At 39.6% G+C, this 12,826-nt stretch overlaps 1 protein-coding gene across 12 annotated transcripts in view; it reads right to left on the bottom strand.

Annotated features, from left to right (window-relative positions):
* SPIDR (scaffold protein involved in DNA repair) overlaps window positions 1–12,606 on the bottom strand; it is a 434,037-nt gene extending 421,431 nt beyond the window's left edge. For 5 of the 12 annotated variants that reach the window (XM_072813794.1, XM_072813796.1, XM_072813795.1 and 2 more), the window contains exons 1-2: window positions 12,488–12,606; window positions 555–710 (exon numbers count right to left, since the gene is read on the bottom strand). In XM_072813794.1, the coding sequence (XP_072669895.1) occupies window positions 555–710; window positions 12,488–12,505 (174 nt within the window). In that variant the 5' untranslated portion in view covers window positions 12,506–12,606. Of the gene's footprint in view, window positions 1–554; window positions 711–1,007; window positions 1,142–12,087; window positions 12,206–12,487 lie in introns of those variants that run through there. The other 7 variants (XM_072813797.1, XM_072813798.1, XM_072813803.1 and 4 more) reach the window with 4 other exon arrangements.
* Window positions 12,607–12,826: the final 220 nt, after the last annotated feature.

Raw genomic sequence — 12,826 nt, 5'->3', positions numbered from 1 at the left:
AAATATTCAAAACCTTAAACTATACCCTCCTTAAAATACTTCTCTTTTTATATTTACCAATAAGTATTCCCAAAGCATACACTCCTCATAATATAAATTTTTATATTTTACCAGAATTTAAATAAAGCTAACCATTAAGAGTTTATAACAGTACTCCATTTTGTACATATCTATACTATAGGATTTCAAATTAGCATATATAAAAAAATTAACCAGAATATCTTGTGGCCAAAAGATTCTGAGTATAGAAGCATTTCATAAAGAGAGAAAAAGAGTAGAATGCTCAAAGATTTCACCTTCTGAGAAACTTCTTCAGTAGGTGTCCTTCATTTACAAAGAATTTCAAAGGTTGGGTCTGGCATAAAGAGGTAATTTGATTACTAACTTGCCACAATTATTAAAGGAATTCAAGGTTGAAAAAAGAAGACCGTACAAATTACTGTGTCCTGAAATAAGGAATAGAATTCCAAAGAAATCTAATTACAATGGCCTAAATATTCAGGAATCTGAGTAGCCTTTGGCATTCAAGGAAAACAATTTTACAACTACTTTACCTGAGTCCCAGAAGTGTCCTGAAACCCTTCTCCACACCTGAGCCATGCTTCAGAGAGGGAAGCAGCTGCCCCTGCTGTCCTGAGACCTGAACTTTTGAACTTCAGTGGACTCTCTCTTGGAAAGCATGGGTATTCTATATCCCAATTTCTTTTTCTCTGTGGAGATGGTTTTTAAAGAAAAAAACAAAAAACTTCATTAAATATATGTTAAGTTGACAGCACTGTGGAAACCCAGGAGTGACTGAACCCCCTCGTAAAATAGAGTAACAAGAAAGCACATAAACTTGTACAATTAGAGAACAAATTCTAAAATACAAATGGGTGAAGGCAAACATTCAATTCTCCAAGGTCCTGTATATGATTATACCTGAGAGCAAAGTTTAAGTGAAGGAGCACACAGACACGTGGTATTCACTAAGAAGTGGAACAGGCAATCTGAGAATGAAATGGTACCTGAAAGAGGGCGAGGGCAAAGGTTCCACCCAAGATCCAAATGGGCATGAGCAGTCTGTCACTCAGCACTGGTCAGCCAGGACTACCTTCTTGGACAGAGCCTCACACTGCAGAGAAACTGCTGGCAGGGCAATCTGCTCAGCAGCACAGAGATGGTACAGACAAAGAAAAGAAAAGGTCCAGATGGAGTGGAGCAAGGGAACCAAGCCAAGAAATGTCTAAATAACAAACAAGTGGCCATATTTTTGCAAACTATAACAAGAGAAATTATAAAAGTTATTTTGAATCCTATCTTCTTCTAAAAATTCACAGAAACTCTAACATAAAAATAAGCAATAGAAAGGGATCAAGGTCAAATCTGGTACAAAGTTATTATTAGAAAAAACAAAATGGAGCAGAATAACATCCCAACACTTACACGAAGAAAGCACACCAAAGACATGCTCACAGAACAAAGTGTAACCAACTATTTCAATATAAAACAACACATTCAGCTTATAAAAAGTCAGAAATGAAGCAACAAATCTTAAGCTGTAGAATAAAATTTAAAAAATCAGCTGAGGGAAAGAGCCAAATGTACATCCACATATGAATGGATAATAAAGAGGATGTGGGATGCATACATGTAATTACAAAGCACCTATATATATTTACATACACTTTCCTTGTACTTTCCTTGAAGTATACATATGAAATACGACATATATATATATGCATGCACATACGTATATACAAAGGAATATTAGCCATAAAAAAGAATGAAATCTTGCCATTTACAACAACATGGATAGAGCCAGATTACACCATGCTAAGCAAAATAAGCCAGTCAGAAAAAGACAAACCCCATTTGATTTCACTCATATGTGGAACCTAAGAAACAAAAGAGATGAACATGGGAGAACAGAAAGTGAGACACAAACCATAAAACAAACTCAACTACAGAGAACAAACTGAGGGTTGCTAGAGAGATAAGTGGGGGGATGGGTTAAATGCATGATGGGAACTAAGGAGGGCACTTGTGACGAGCACTGGGTATTGTATGTAAGTGATGAATCACTAAATTCTACTCCTGAAACTAATATTACACTGTATGTTAACTAACTGGAATTTAAATAAACACTTGAAACAGAAAATAAAATATTCTCTCAATATGGGGGGGGGGATCAGCACAGGAAAAGACTACACTAGAAAAAATCCAAAAGCAAGTAGCTATCACAGATAATATCTTAAGAAAGTATTAAGAGGAGGAAAGTGAGGCACCTTTGGCACAGGTGGTGATTTCAGGAGTCCTGGGATCAAGTCCCACATCAGGCTCCCTGCAAGGAGCCTGCTTCTCCCTCTGCCTATGTCTCTGCCTCTCTGTGTCTCTCATGAATAAGTAAAATATTAAAAAAAAAAAAAAAAAGGAGGAGGAATGTAATACGGAGGAAATTTTAAAGTTCACTCCCCTCCAATGAGGAAAGTGAAAGGATTCAAGAGAAAGAGAGTGATCTATCAAGTCTCTCTTGGGATACAAGATAATATACAGATAATAGCAATCCCTGAAAAAGAAGAAGAAAACCAAGATAATGGGACCAAGATCATTCCAGAAAAACTTTCCTGAAATCTCAAAAAAAAAAAAAGGAAACTGCATATTGATGCACACCACATATCTGATGTCAACCCAAAAGCAATCAACACCAAGATATATCCTAATAAATAGACTTTTAAACAAACCCTTTGAACATCTAGAAAAAGGAACAAATGACCTACAAGTGAATAAAAATTACCTTATCATGGGATGTAAATAGCATCTTTATGCCAGAAAAAAAACCAGAAGAGTATATTTAAGATATTCAAGGGAAGAAAATGTGAAATAGTTTTATCTAGCAACAGGGATAACACTGATTTACTTTCTCCAAGTATTTTTATGTAAGTCTTGCTATTTTTTTTTACAAATGTCTACAACAGACATGTATTCATAAGTTTTTAAATTTGCATTTTATTTAAGGAGAATCTTTTAGATTTGCTCACAAATCAAATTAAAGCCAACTACTATGAACTGATCACCTGAATAACCCCTTATCAAAAGCATTGTGGTTTAAAAAAAAATGAATTACGATTAAAATACTCATTAAAACTTACCTAAGTAGGAAGAGGAAACAAAATCATAAAAACACATTCAGCCATAACAAAGATGATATTTTAACATGAAATAGCTCTAAGCATATTCCTCTTTATGTAGAAATTCCTATGGCTGGGTAGGACTCTAAGAGGAAGAAGCATCCATCCTCAAGAGGGTATTTCCCTCCACTAGTTTCCCATGACAGCTCTGAGGAAGCTTCCTTAGTAGGAGAATATCCTTATTCAAGGAAATACTTAGGGGTAGAGGTGTCCAATTACTCGAAGATGGTACAGAAAGAACTGATACATACATGCATAGAGAGAGAAAGGAGGAGAAAAAGGAAAAGAGAGAGAGAGAAGCAAAAAGTAATAAACAAGCAAAACAGCATAAAGAGCTACATTTGTTTCCTCAGGTTGCTATAACAAATGACCACAAACTCAGTGGCTTAAAACAACAAAATTCTTCTCACAATTCTGGAGCCAAGAAGCCACAAATGAAGGTGTCAGCCTGGAGGCTCCAGGAAAGAATCTTTCCTGGAAAGTTTCTGAATAGTAATTGTTTGGGGTACCATTTAATAAATCTGGGGAACAAATGAGATGTCTAACTGAATGCAAAGGGCAAGTTTTCTGGAGTATCTGCATAAATCCCAACGGACTGCACCCAGGAATTTTTGGAGGAGATGATGACTCATGGACAATTCTGAGGAACAGATAGAAAGTTTTAACCAAGTCGGCTAGTTAGCAAGCACTATGATGCTCAAAACTCATTCTACCAACTATTTGCCCATTTGTTTGCTCAGAGTCCTTTCCTTCCCTCAAGGTAATAGAACATTTCTCAGGCCCGTCACGGCTTTGGTTACATTTGACTTGTCCACGCTTCTCTAGATTTCATCCATACTCTGATTCCGTGGGGACTAGAACCCTCTCATTAATATAAATGACAGAAATCTGAGATTCCTATCTTCAGCCAGTCAGCATTTATTGAGTGCCCAGCGCATGCAGACATCCTGCCAGGGCCCAGGAACACAAGATGAGCGAGAAAGACCCTGCTCTCTAGCAGCTCAAGCGGCAGTGACAGAAACTCTCCCACGAATCCGATGAAATGAAAGCCTGAACCCAGGTTCAGATACCAGCGAGCCTGGCCTTCAACCCCTGCTCCACTCCCCGAATCAGTCTTTCTCCTTCTCACTCAAAAGAGCCTGCACATCTTCCCCACCATATGTGCCTCCATGGCACTCTTCACTGCCTTTGGTCTCTCCAACCAGTGCTCTTCTCTTCCATGACATAACCCTCAATACCCCACAAACATCCCTCCTTCTGTGAGGCCATCATGTCTCTAGCATATTCTACTCCCTCCTTTAGAACAGGAGAAGGAGACATGTGCCTAAACCATCTCATCACCTCCGTGCACCATGCTCCCCCCACAAAAGGATTCATTAAAATGACTAAATGATTATGTACATTTTTCTCATACAAATCATCATTGGTTCACAGACGCTGATGACATCTAAAGTCTATCACAGTCTGAGTATATAGGTTGCTGTCCCTCAGCTTGCTACCAGTGAGCAATCAGGGAAGAGAGAGAACTCACAACCCCCAAATCAAGAAACACATGCTTTTCCTATGAGACAACCAGCTGCCTATTTTTTAATTTTTTTATTTATATTCAATCAGCTACCATATAGTACATTAGTTTCAGATGTATTCAATGATTCATCAGTTGCATATAACACCCAGTATTCATCACATCATGTGCCCTCTTTAATGCCCATCACCCAATTACCTCATCCCCCCCAATTCACCTCCCCTCCAGCAACACTTAGTTTATTTCCTATAATTGAGTCTCTTATGATTCTTCTCCCTCTCTGATGACTGCCCATTCAGTTTTCCCTCCCTTTCCCTCTCATAATCTGTGCTGTTTTTATATTCCTCATATGAGTGAAACCATATAACTAGCTTTCTCTGATGGAATTATATTGCTCAGCATAATACTCTCCAATTCCTTCCACATCAATGTAAATGTTAAGAATTCATCCTTTCTGATGGCTGAGTAATATTCCACTGTGTGTATGTGTAAATATACATATACAGATATATCAGATCTTCTTTATCCATTCATCTGTCGATGGAATAATTTAACCAAATAAGTGCAAGACTTTCACAGTGAAAACTACAAAATACAGTTGAAAGAAATTAAAGATCTAAAGAACATGGAAAGACAGCCCATGTTCATGGATTGGAGAAGGAAAATTTATTTTTTTTTTTAATATAAAGAGAGAAAGAGCAAGATGTGGGGGCAGCCGGAGGGAGAAAAAGAATCTTAACCAGACTGCCTGCTGAGCTAGAGTCTCAATCTCATGACTCTGAAATCATAACCTGAGCCAAAATCAAGACCCACTTAACCAACTGATCCACCCAGGTGCCCTGGAAAACTTATTAATGACAACACTCTTCAATTTACAAACTAAATCCAATAAAATTCCCAGATGGCTAATTGCATAAATTGACAAGCTCATGTTATTATTCACATGGAAATTCAAGGAACCGGGGATCCCTGGGTGGCACAGCGGTTTAGCACCTGCCTTTGGCCTAGGGCATGATCCTGGAGACCCGGGATCGAATCTCACGTTGGGCTCCCGGCGCATGGAGCCTGCTTCTCCCTCTGCCTATGTCTCTGCCTGTCTCTCTCTGTGTGTGACTATCATAAATAAATAAAAAATTTTTTTAAAAAAAAGGAAATTCAAGGAACCCAGAACAACTTTAATAAACTTGAAACCTAAAAAAATTAGAGACTTCACAAGCTACAATAATTTAAAAAAAAAAAATATGGTACTGGCATAAGAATAGCACATACATCAGTGAAAGAGAATCAGAATCAAGAAATAAACTTACATTTATGGTCAATTGAATTTCAAAAAAAGAAAGAAAGAAAAGCCAATACAATATAGTGGAGAAAGAATAATCTTTTGACAAATGGTGCTGGGACAAATGTAGAAATAAATCTTCATGACCTTGGGTTAGGCAATGATTTCTTAGATAGGACACCAAATGTAGCAGCAACAAAAGTAAAAATAGATTGAACTTCAAAATTTTAAAAACACTTGTGCTTCAAGTGACACTATCAAGAAAACAGCCCAAAGAATGGAAGAAAATATTTACAAATCATATATCTGATATAGGAGTGGTATAAGAACTTACAGAGAACGCTAACAGTAAAAAGATAATGCAACTAAAACATGGACAAATAACCTGAATAGATATCTCTTCAAATAAGATAGAAAAATGCCCAATAAGCACTGGAAAAGACATTCAACATCATTAGTCATTAGGGATATGTAAATCAAAACCAAAACAATGAGATAACAGTTTCTACCCCTGAAGACAGCTAAAATCAAGGGACAGGCATATGAAAAGTATTAAAAGGGACGTAGAGAGATATTACAATCCTCATTCCTTGATAATGAGACAATAAAATGATGCAATCTCTTTGGAACAAAGTTTGGCAATTCCTTAAAACTTTTTTTTTCACTTTGATATCATTTATATAAAGTTTAAAACCATATGCACACACACCGCATATGGATATGCAGTCAAAATAAACACAAAGAAAATGCATAGGAATGGTAAAGCAATAATTTTGGAATGAGATCTACTTTGTATTTATGACATTTTGTTTCTTAAGCTAAATGGTGGGTATAGTATGTTTATTACAATATTCTCTATACATTTTTATATTGAAGGTGAATTCCTTAAAGGCAAGATACAGTTGATTCTTACTTTTTTTAAATCCAATCTGATCATCTCTACCTTTTAATTGGGGTATTTACTCTATTTATATTTACCGTGATTATGATATGGTAGAGTTTTTAATCCCCCAGCTTGCTCTTTGGTTTTTGGGTTTTTTATTTATTTTTTTTTTTATTGGAGTTCAATTTGCCAACATATAGCATAACCCCCAGTGGGCAATTTCTGAAAACTTAAACACAGAATTATCATATGACCCAGCAATTCTACAGGTAGATTTATATCCAAGAGAAATGAAAACTACCCCAAAATTGGTGCACAAAGAATCATAGTACTCCTAACATCCAAAAAGCTGAAATAATCCAAATGCCCATCAACTGATGAATGGATTTTTTAAATGTGGTGTATCTATACAACAGAAAATTATTCAACCATAAAAATGAATAAAGTATTGATACCTACAACAACCATGGGTGCTCCTTGAAAATATTATGCTAAGAAGCCAGTATAAAAGACCAAATATTTATTCCATTTATATGAAATGTCCAGAATAGGCAAATCCATGCAGACAGAAGGTAGCTTTGTGGTTGTTATGGGGTTTCTTTTCAGGATGATGAAAATGTTCTATAATTAGAAATATCTGCACAACTATGTGAATACACTAAAAATCAATGAACTCTATACTTTAAAAGGACAAATTTATTATCTATGAAACTGATTCACTCACACATTGCCAGAGCAACTGTAATATTCTACAGCCACTGTAAGAAAAAGTTTATTATAAAACTAAACATTCAGGGGTGCCTGGCTGGTTGTCTTTAGGGCATGCAACTCTTGATCTCAGGGTTGCAAGTCTGAGCCTCACACTGGGTGCAGAGATTACTTAAAAATTTTTTAAAAATAAATAAAACATCAAATTATCCTAGGACACAGCAATTGCACTATTGGGCATCTATCTTAGAAAAAAGAAAACCTATGGGCACTTGGGTGGCACAGTCAGTTAAGCAGCTGCCTTCAGCTCAGGTCATAATCTCAGGGCCTGGGACTGAGCCCCACATTGGGCTCCCTGCTCAGCAGGGAGTCTGCTTTTACCTCTCCCTCTGCCGCTCACTCCCCCTGCTTGTGCTCTCTTACTTGTACTCTCTCTCTAAAAAATCAATAAAAACTTTTTTTTAAATAAAGAAAAAAGAAAACCTATGTTCCAAAAAAATCTGCACAAGTGTTCATAGCAACTTTATTACAATAGCCAAGACTGGACACAGGCCAAATGTCCGTCAACAGGCAAAATGTTGGCCAAACTGTAGTACATCATTCCATGGACTACTACTCAGCAATAAAAATGAACAAACTACTGATACATACAATTTGCATTAATCTCCAGAGTGTTATACTGAGAAAAGAAAAAAGAAAAAAAGGATCCAAAAAGATTATAAACCATACAAGTCCATCTTTGTAACATTTCTGAAATGGTGCAATGTTTAAGATGGTGAACAGATTAGCCACTGTCAGTGGTTAGTGGTGGAAGTTACTGGAAGGGACAGGATATGATTATTAAAAGGATCCTTGCGCAAATGGAACTGTTCAGTATCTCTAGTGGTGGTGGATACAGGACCCTATACATTTGTAAATGTACAAGAACTAAACACACACAAGTCTAGGGAAATCTGTGTAAGATGACTGGATTGTATTAATGTCTATATATCAGTGGTGATGTACTACAGTTTTGCAAAATGTTACTACTGGAGCAAACAAGGTAAAGAACATAGGAATTCCCTATTACTCCTTACAACTGTAGTTATTCTATAGTTAACCTCAATTTTAAAAAGTAATTGCCTCTCAGGGACAGAATTAAGTACAAGAAAGAATATGGCAAGGATTGATGATTTTCATGAGAAACTTCTTTGTACTATTTTATCTTATTTGTAAATGCTTACATAAGCATATTATTAATAGTATTAAAAAAAGAAAGAATGAACACCTTTCTCCCTTAAATAAGATGTATATATATAATATATGTTTATATATTATATATATATATATATATATATAAATAAAGTACTTGACATACAGAACATCTTTGATAAACGTCAGCTCTCTTTCCCTTCCATTTTAAGGATAACGTAGACTAAGATGTCAATACTAAGTAGTCTAATTCTGAAAAGTGAAACTAGTAAGTCATTCAATGAGATTATCAAGGGCTAAAATCATAACCATAAGGTATTTCTACCAAGATAACTATAAGAGAATCTCTCCCCATCACTGAACAACTTTAAAACTAAGCTCCCTCTTCCTACTCCTTCTTTAGCAAGCTGAAAGAAGTAATTCCAGGGAAATCTAAAAGCAAAGCAGTGGAGGATGTACAATAGGTCTGTCCTCATATAAAAATCCTTTCATTATCATAGTGTTTTATTATCTGCTTTCATTACCACTAACATTGAGTGCTACATCATTTCACACATTCTCATTATTTAACCCTCACAGTAATGCTAAAAGATATGGGTATTATTCCTACTTTACAGACAAAAAAAAACTACAACTTAGAAATGTTAGGTATATTGCCCTAGTCAGAGAGCTGGTAAGCAACATGTCAAGATTTTCCTCGTGTAGGTCTAATTCCAGAAATAACGATTCTAGCTACTGACCCCGCATTTTCTCATTTTGACAAAAGTGCTTGATGTTAACTATAATGTGTACCTTCTACATAAAGAAGGTATGACTGGCTGAGTTTCTGACTGGGTATCTGTGAATTCTCTGAGTATCTGGGAATTCACTGGGACTCTCTTAAGTCTCAAGCCCATTCATTTTATCAGTCACTGGCCTGCTCCCAATCACCATGTCTCCCCTACCATTCTGCACTCTACGGCCAACGACTCCAGCATTGCCTTTCAAGCATTAAGACTCCTTCCCTGCTACAAATTCACTTTACCAACCATCAATCCATAGGGCTAATGACCCCAAAATGAGAACTTCCTTTCTGTTTTATTACATGTCCTCGGGCAATGCTGGTAAACATTCTTAATCATTCCCTAGCTCTCTACTCACACACTCTTACGTACACACATACACACAATCACATACATACATCAATTCCGTACCCACAGTTCCCTTTACCTCTCCATGTCACTGTCATAGTCAAGTTCATCACATCTTTCCCTGAGTTCCCCTTCCCTATGGTCTCAGAAGAAAAATGTTCCTATTCTCCAAAATTAATCCCTTTCTGTAACAGAATTGAATCTTTCTAGTAAAGGGTCCTTATTTTATCTATTGGTTCCATCCCTCCTGCTTCAAAGAAGCAAATATTTTCCCTTCTTGAAAAACACTTTTCACTTGAAATGTAGTCCTGTGTATTCTTCCATTCAAACTGCATTTAATTAATTAAATTGCATTTAATTTATACCTACCATCATACCCTTGCCATTATGCAAGAAGCACCAGAAATAAAGTAAGTTTTTTGATGATAACCCAAAAGACTAAGGAAGGAGGGTGTCATTAGGAAGATACAATTTCCCTTTACTCCCTTTTAGGGTCTTGCCAAGATAGTTCTTCCTCCAGTAGGTAAGTGTGGACAGAACAGGAAGAGTTATATAATTCAGTCTGAGGAGGCAAAGGAACTGTGAGTAAAGGGGAAGATCAGGAAATCTCAAAAGGTAATTTAGCAAATGGGAGAGAAAGGGAGTAATTGTGGTCATTTGTTGGCATTTAGCAAGGAAAGGGAACATAAAGCAAAAGGAAAAAAGAACTTGAAGGGACAGTCAGGGGCCTAAGGCAGGAGGGAGGAAAGAACTAAAATACTCCTAGCCTTTGAGCAACTGCCTGCCCCAATCTCTCCCCTGGGCTGAAGTTTCACATACCTGTACATCCTAATACCAGGTAAGAATCAACGAATTCTCCTCAACCTTTCTATTTTTCAAAGGTTCAACTTCTGAGTCACCATTAATTCTCTCCTCTTCATCCTTCAATTTCCAGGTACCTAAATCTCATCTTCCTCTAATAATTTATCATCTAAGTCCTCTCCCAATACAATTCCCGATTCTACCACTGTAGTCCATGATCTTACCAACTTTAACCTTAAGAGTCCAGAAAGATCTACATAGCTTGTCCAAAATCACAAAATTAGTTGCTTGCAGAGCTGAGGCTGGCCCCCAAGTCTTCTGACTAAGGTATTTCCCTATGTTTCTTCAGAGTTAGAACACCTGCAAATCTTCTGAATTAGTACCGCTTCCATTCATCCAACAGGTAATTATTGGGAACATAATATGTACAAGTGATTATGGCAGATGCTCGCGGGGGACACCGGGTGAAGACATAATCTGAAAACGTCTACATCACAAGGATAGGTTCAAGTAAACCTAGTAAGACATGAAGCTATACGAATGATAAAGACAAAGTTCCACAGGAATGCAGAATAAAGTTTATTTACAATTGGGACGGTCAGAGTGAAGGTGAGATTGGGGGTGGATCTCGACAGATGACTAAGATTCCAATCAGCAGAAATGAAAGAAATGGCATCACTCCAAGCCAAGAACACGAGCGAAAACCAAGAGGCAAGAAAGTACAGTGAGCACAGTCACTTGCTTTACCTAGAGGATAAATAATGAACAAAGCTGTAAAGTCAAGGAGTAAGGGACGGCCACACCGCGGAAGCCACGAATCACAGGTTACGGGAACCTGAACGAAAGCAAGGTCCCGTTATTTTCTATATGTTGGCACATTGAACACAAATAAAAAATAAATTTATAAAAAAAAGAAAAAAAAAAAAGAAAGCAAGATCTCCAAGTGACTACCTGGGCACAGAACCTGGCTTCTTCGCCGAATTGCTTTGTGACCTTGGGCAAACTACTTAACCTCTTTGCTGTTGCATTAAGCTCCTTCGTTTTGAGGCAATTCACTAAAAAAGCAACAGATCACTAATGCAATTATTTAAAAACGAGGGGAGCATGGGGGGGGGGGGGCCTCAGGGTGTGACCCCAGGGTCCTGGGGAGGGAGTCCCACAGCCGGCTCCCTGCAGGAGCATTCTTCTCCCTCTGCCGGTGTCTCTGCCTCTTTGTGTCTCTCATGAATAAATAAGTAAAATCTTATTTAAAAAAAAAAAAAACTGGTAAGTTCTTGAAAACTGATAGAAGAGAGCAGAATTGAGTCTCAAGCCAAAAACCAAGATTTCGAAGTCAGGGTGTAACGGGAACGCTGACAGGAACCCGCGGTGGCCCAGGCGCCGCCTCCGCGGCCACCCACCTTGAGGAGCGCCTCCGGTCACAGAAGCAGCCGCCGGTGTTCACGAAGCTCCCTCGTTCCAAACCCTGCATAAGCTACACAACTGACCCCCGAGTGACCTGCTTCCTCCTTCCGGCGCCCTAATTCCCACTCTGACGCCCCCAAACCCCAGCCCCCCCACCCCAGGCTCGCTCCACCTCAGGGCGGCCCTCGGGAGTGCGTGGACGCCGAGCGACAAACTTCTCACGGGCGCTCCGCGGCCCCGCCCCCCGCCCCGCCCCCGGGAGCCGCTCGGGCCGCGCCGCTAGCAGCAGACCCAGCCCGCGCCCCACCGCCACCGCGGCTCCCAGCTCCCCGCAGCCCGCCGGCCGCCGGGGAACACGCGGACAGGGCCAGGGCCCCGCGGCGGCTCACCCCTCACCTTGCGGCCGCCGGGCATCTCCACACGCGCCGCCGCCGCCGCCGCCGCCGCGCGCACACCGCCCCACAGCCGCGCCCCCGCCGAGGCGCCGGAAGGCTGCGCGCGTCCCCGGGCTCTCGCCGCGCCGCGCGCTGCCATTGGCCGGCGCTCGGGCAGGGGGAGGGGCTCTCCGGAAGCGCCGTCCTCCCAGCGCGGGGCGCCACGCGTGCGCTGCGATTGGAGGACGCTCGGGGCGGGGCGGGGCTTCCCGGCCACCGCGCGGCGCGCTGCCTCCGGCTGTGCAGTGAGCATGCGCGGTGGCCGCCTCCTGCGAGCATCGAGCCCGCTGCGCTGCGGCTG

The sequence above is a fragment of the Canis lupus genome, chromosome 37 (genome assembly GCF_048164855.1).
Source record: "Canis lupus baileyi chromosome 37, mCanLup2.hap1, whole genome shotgun sequence".
In the NCBI taxonomy this organism is placed as follows: Eukaryota; Metazoa; Chordata; class Mammalia; order Carnivora; family Canidae; genus Canis; species Canis lupus.
Note: the sequence above shows the minus strand (reverse complement) of the source record. Positions and strands in the feature narration are given on the sequence as shown.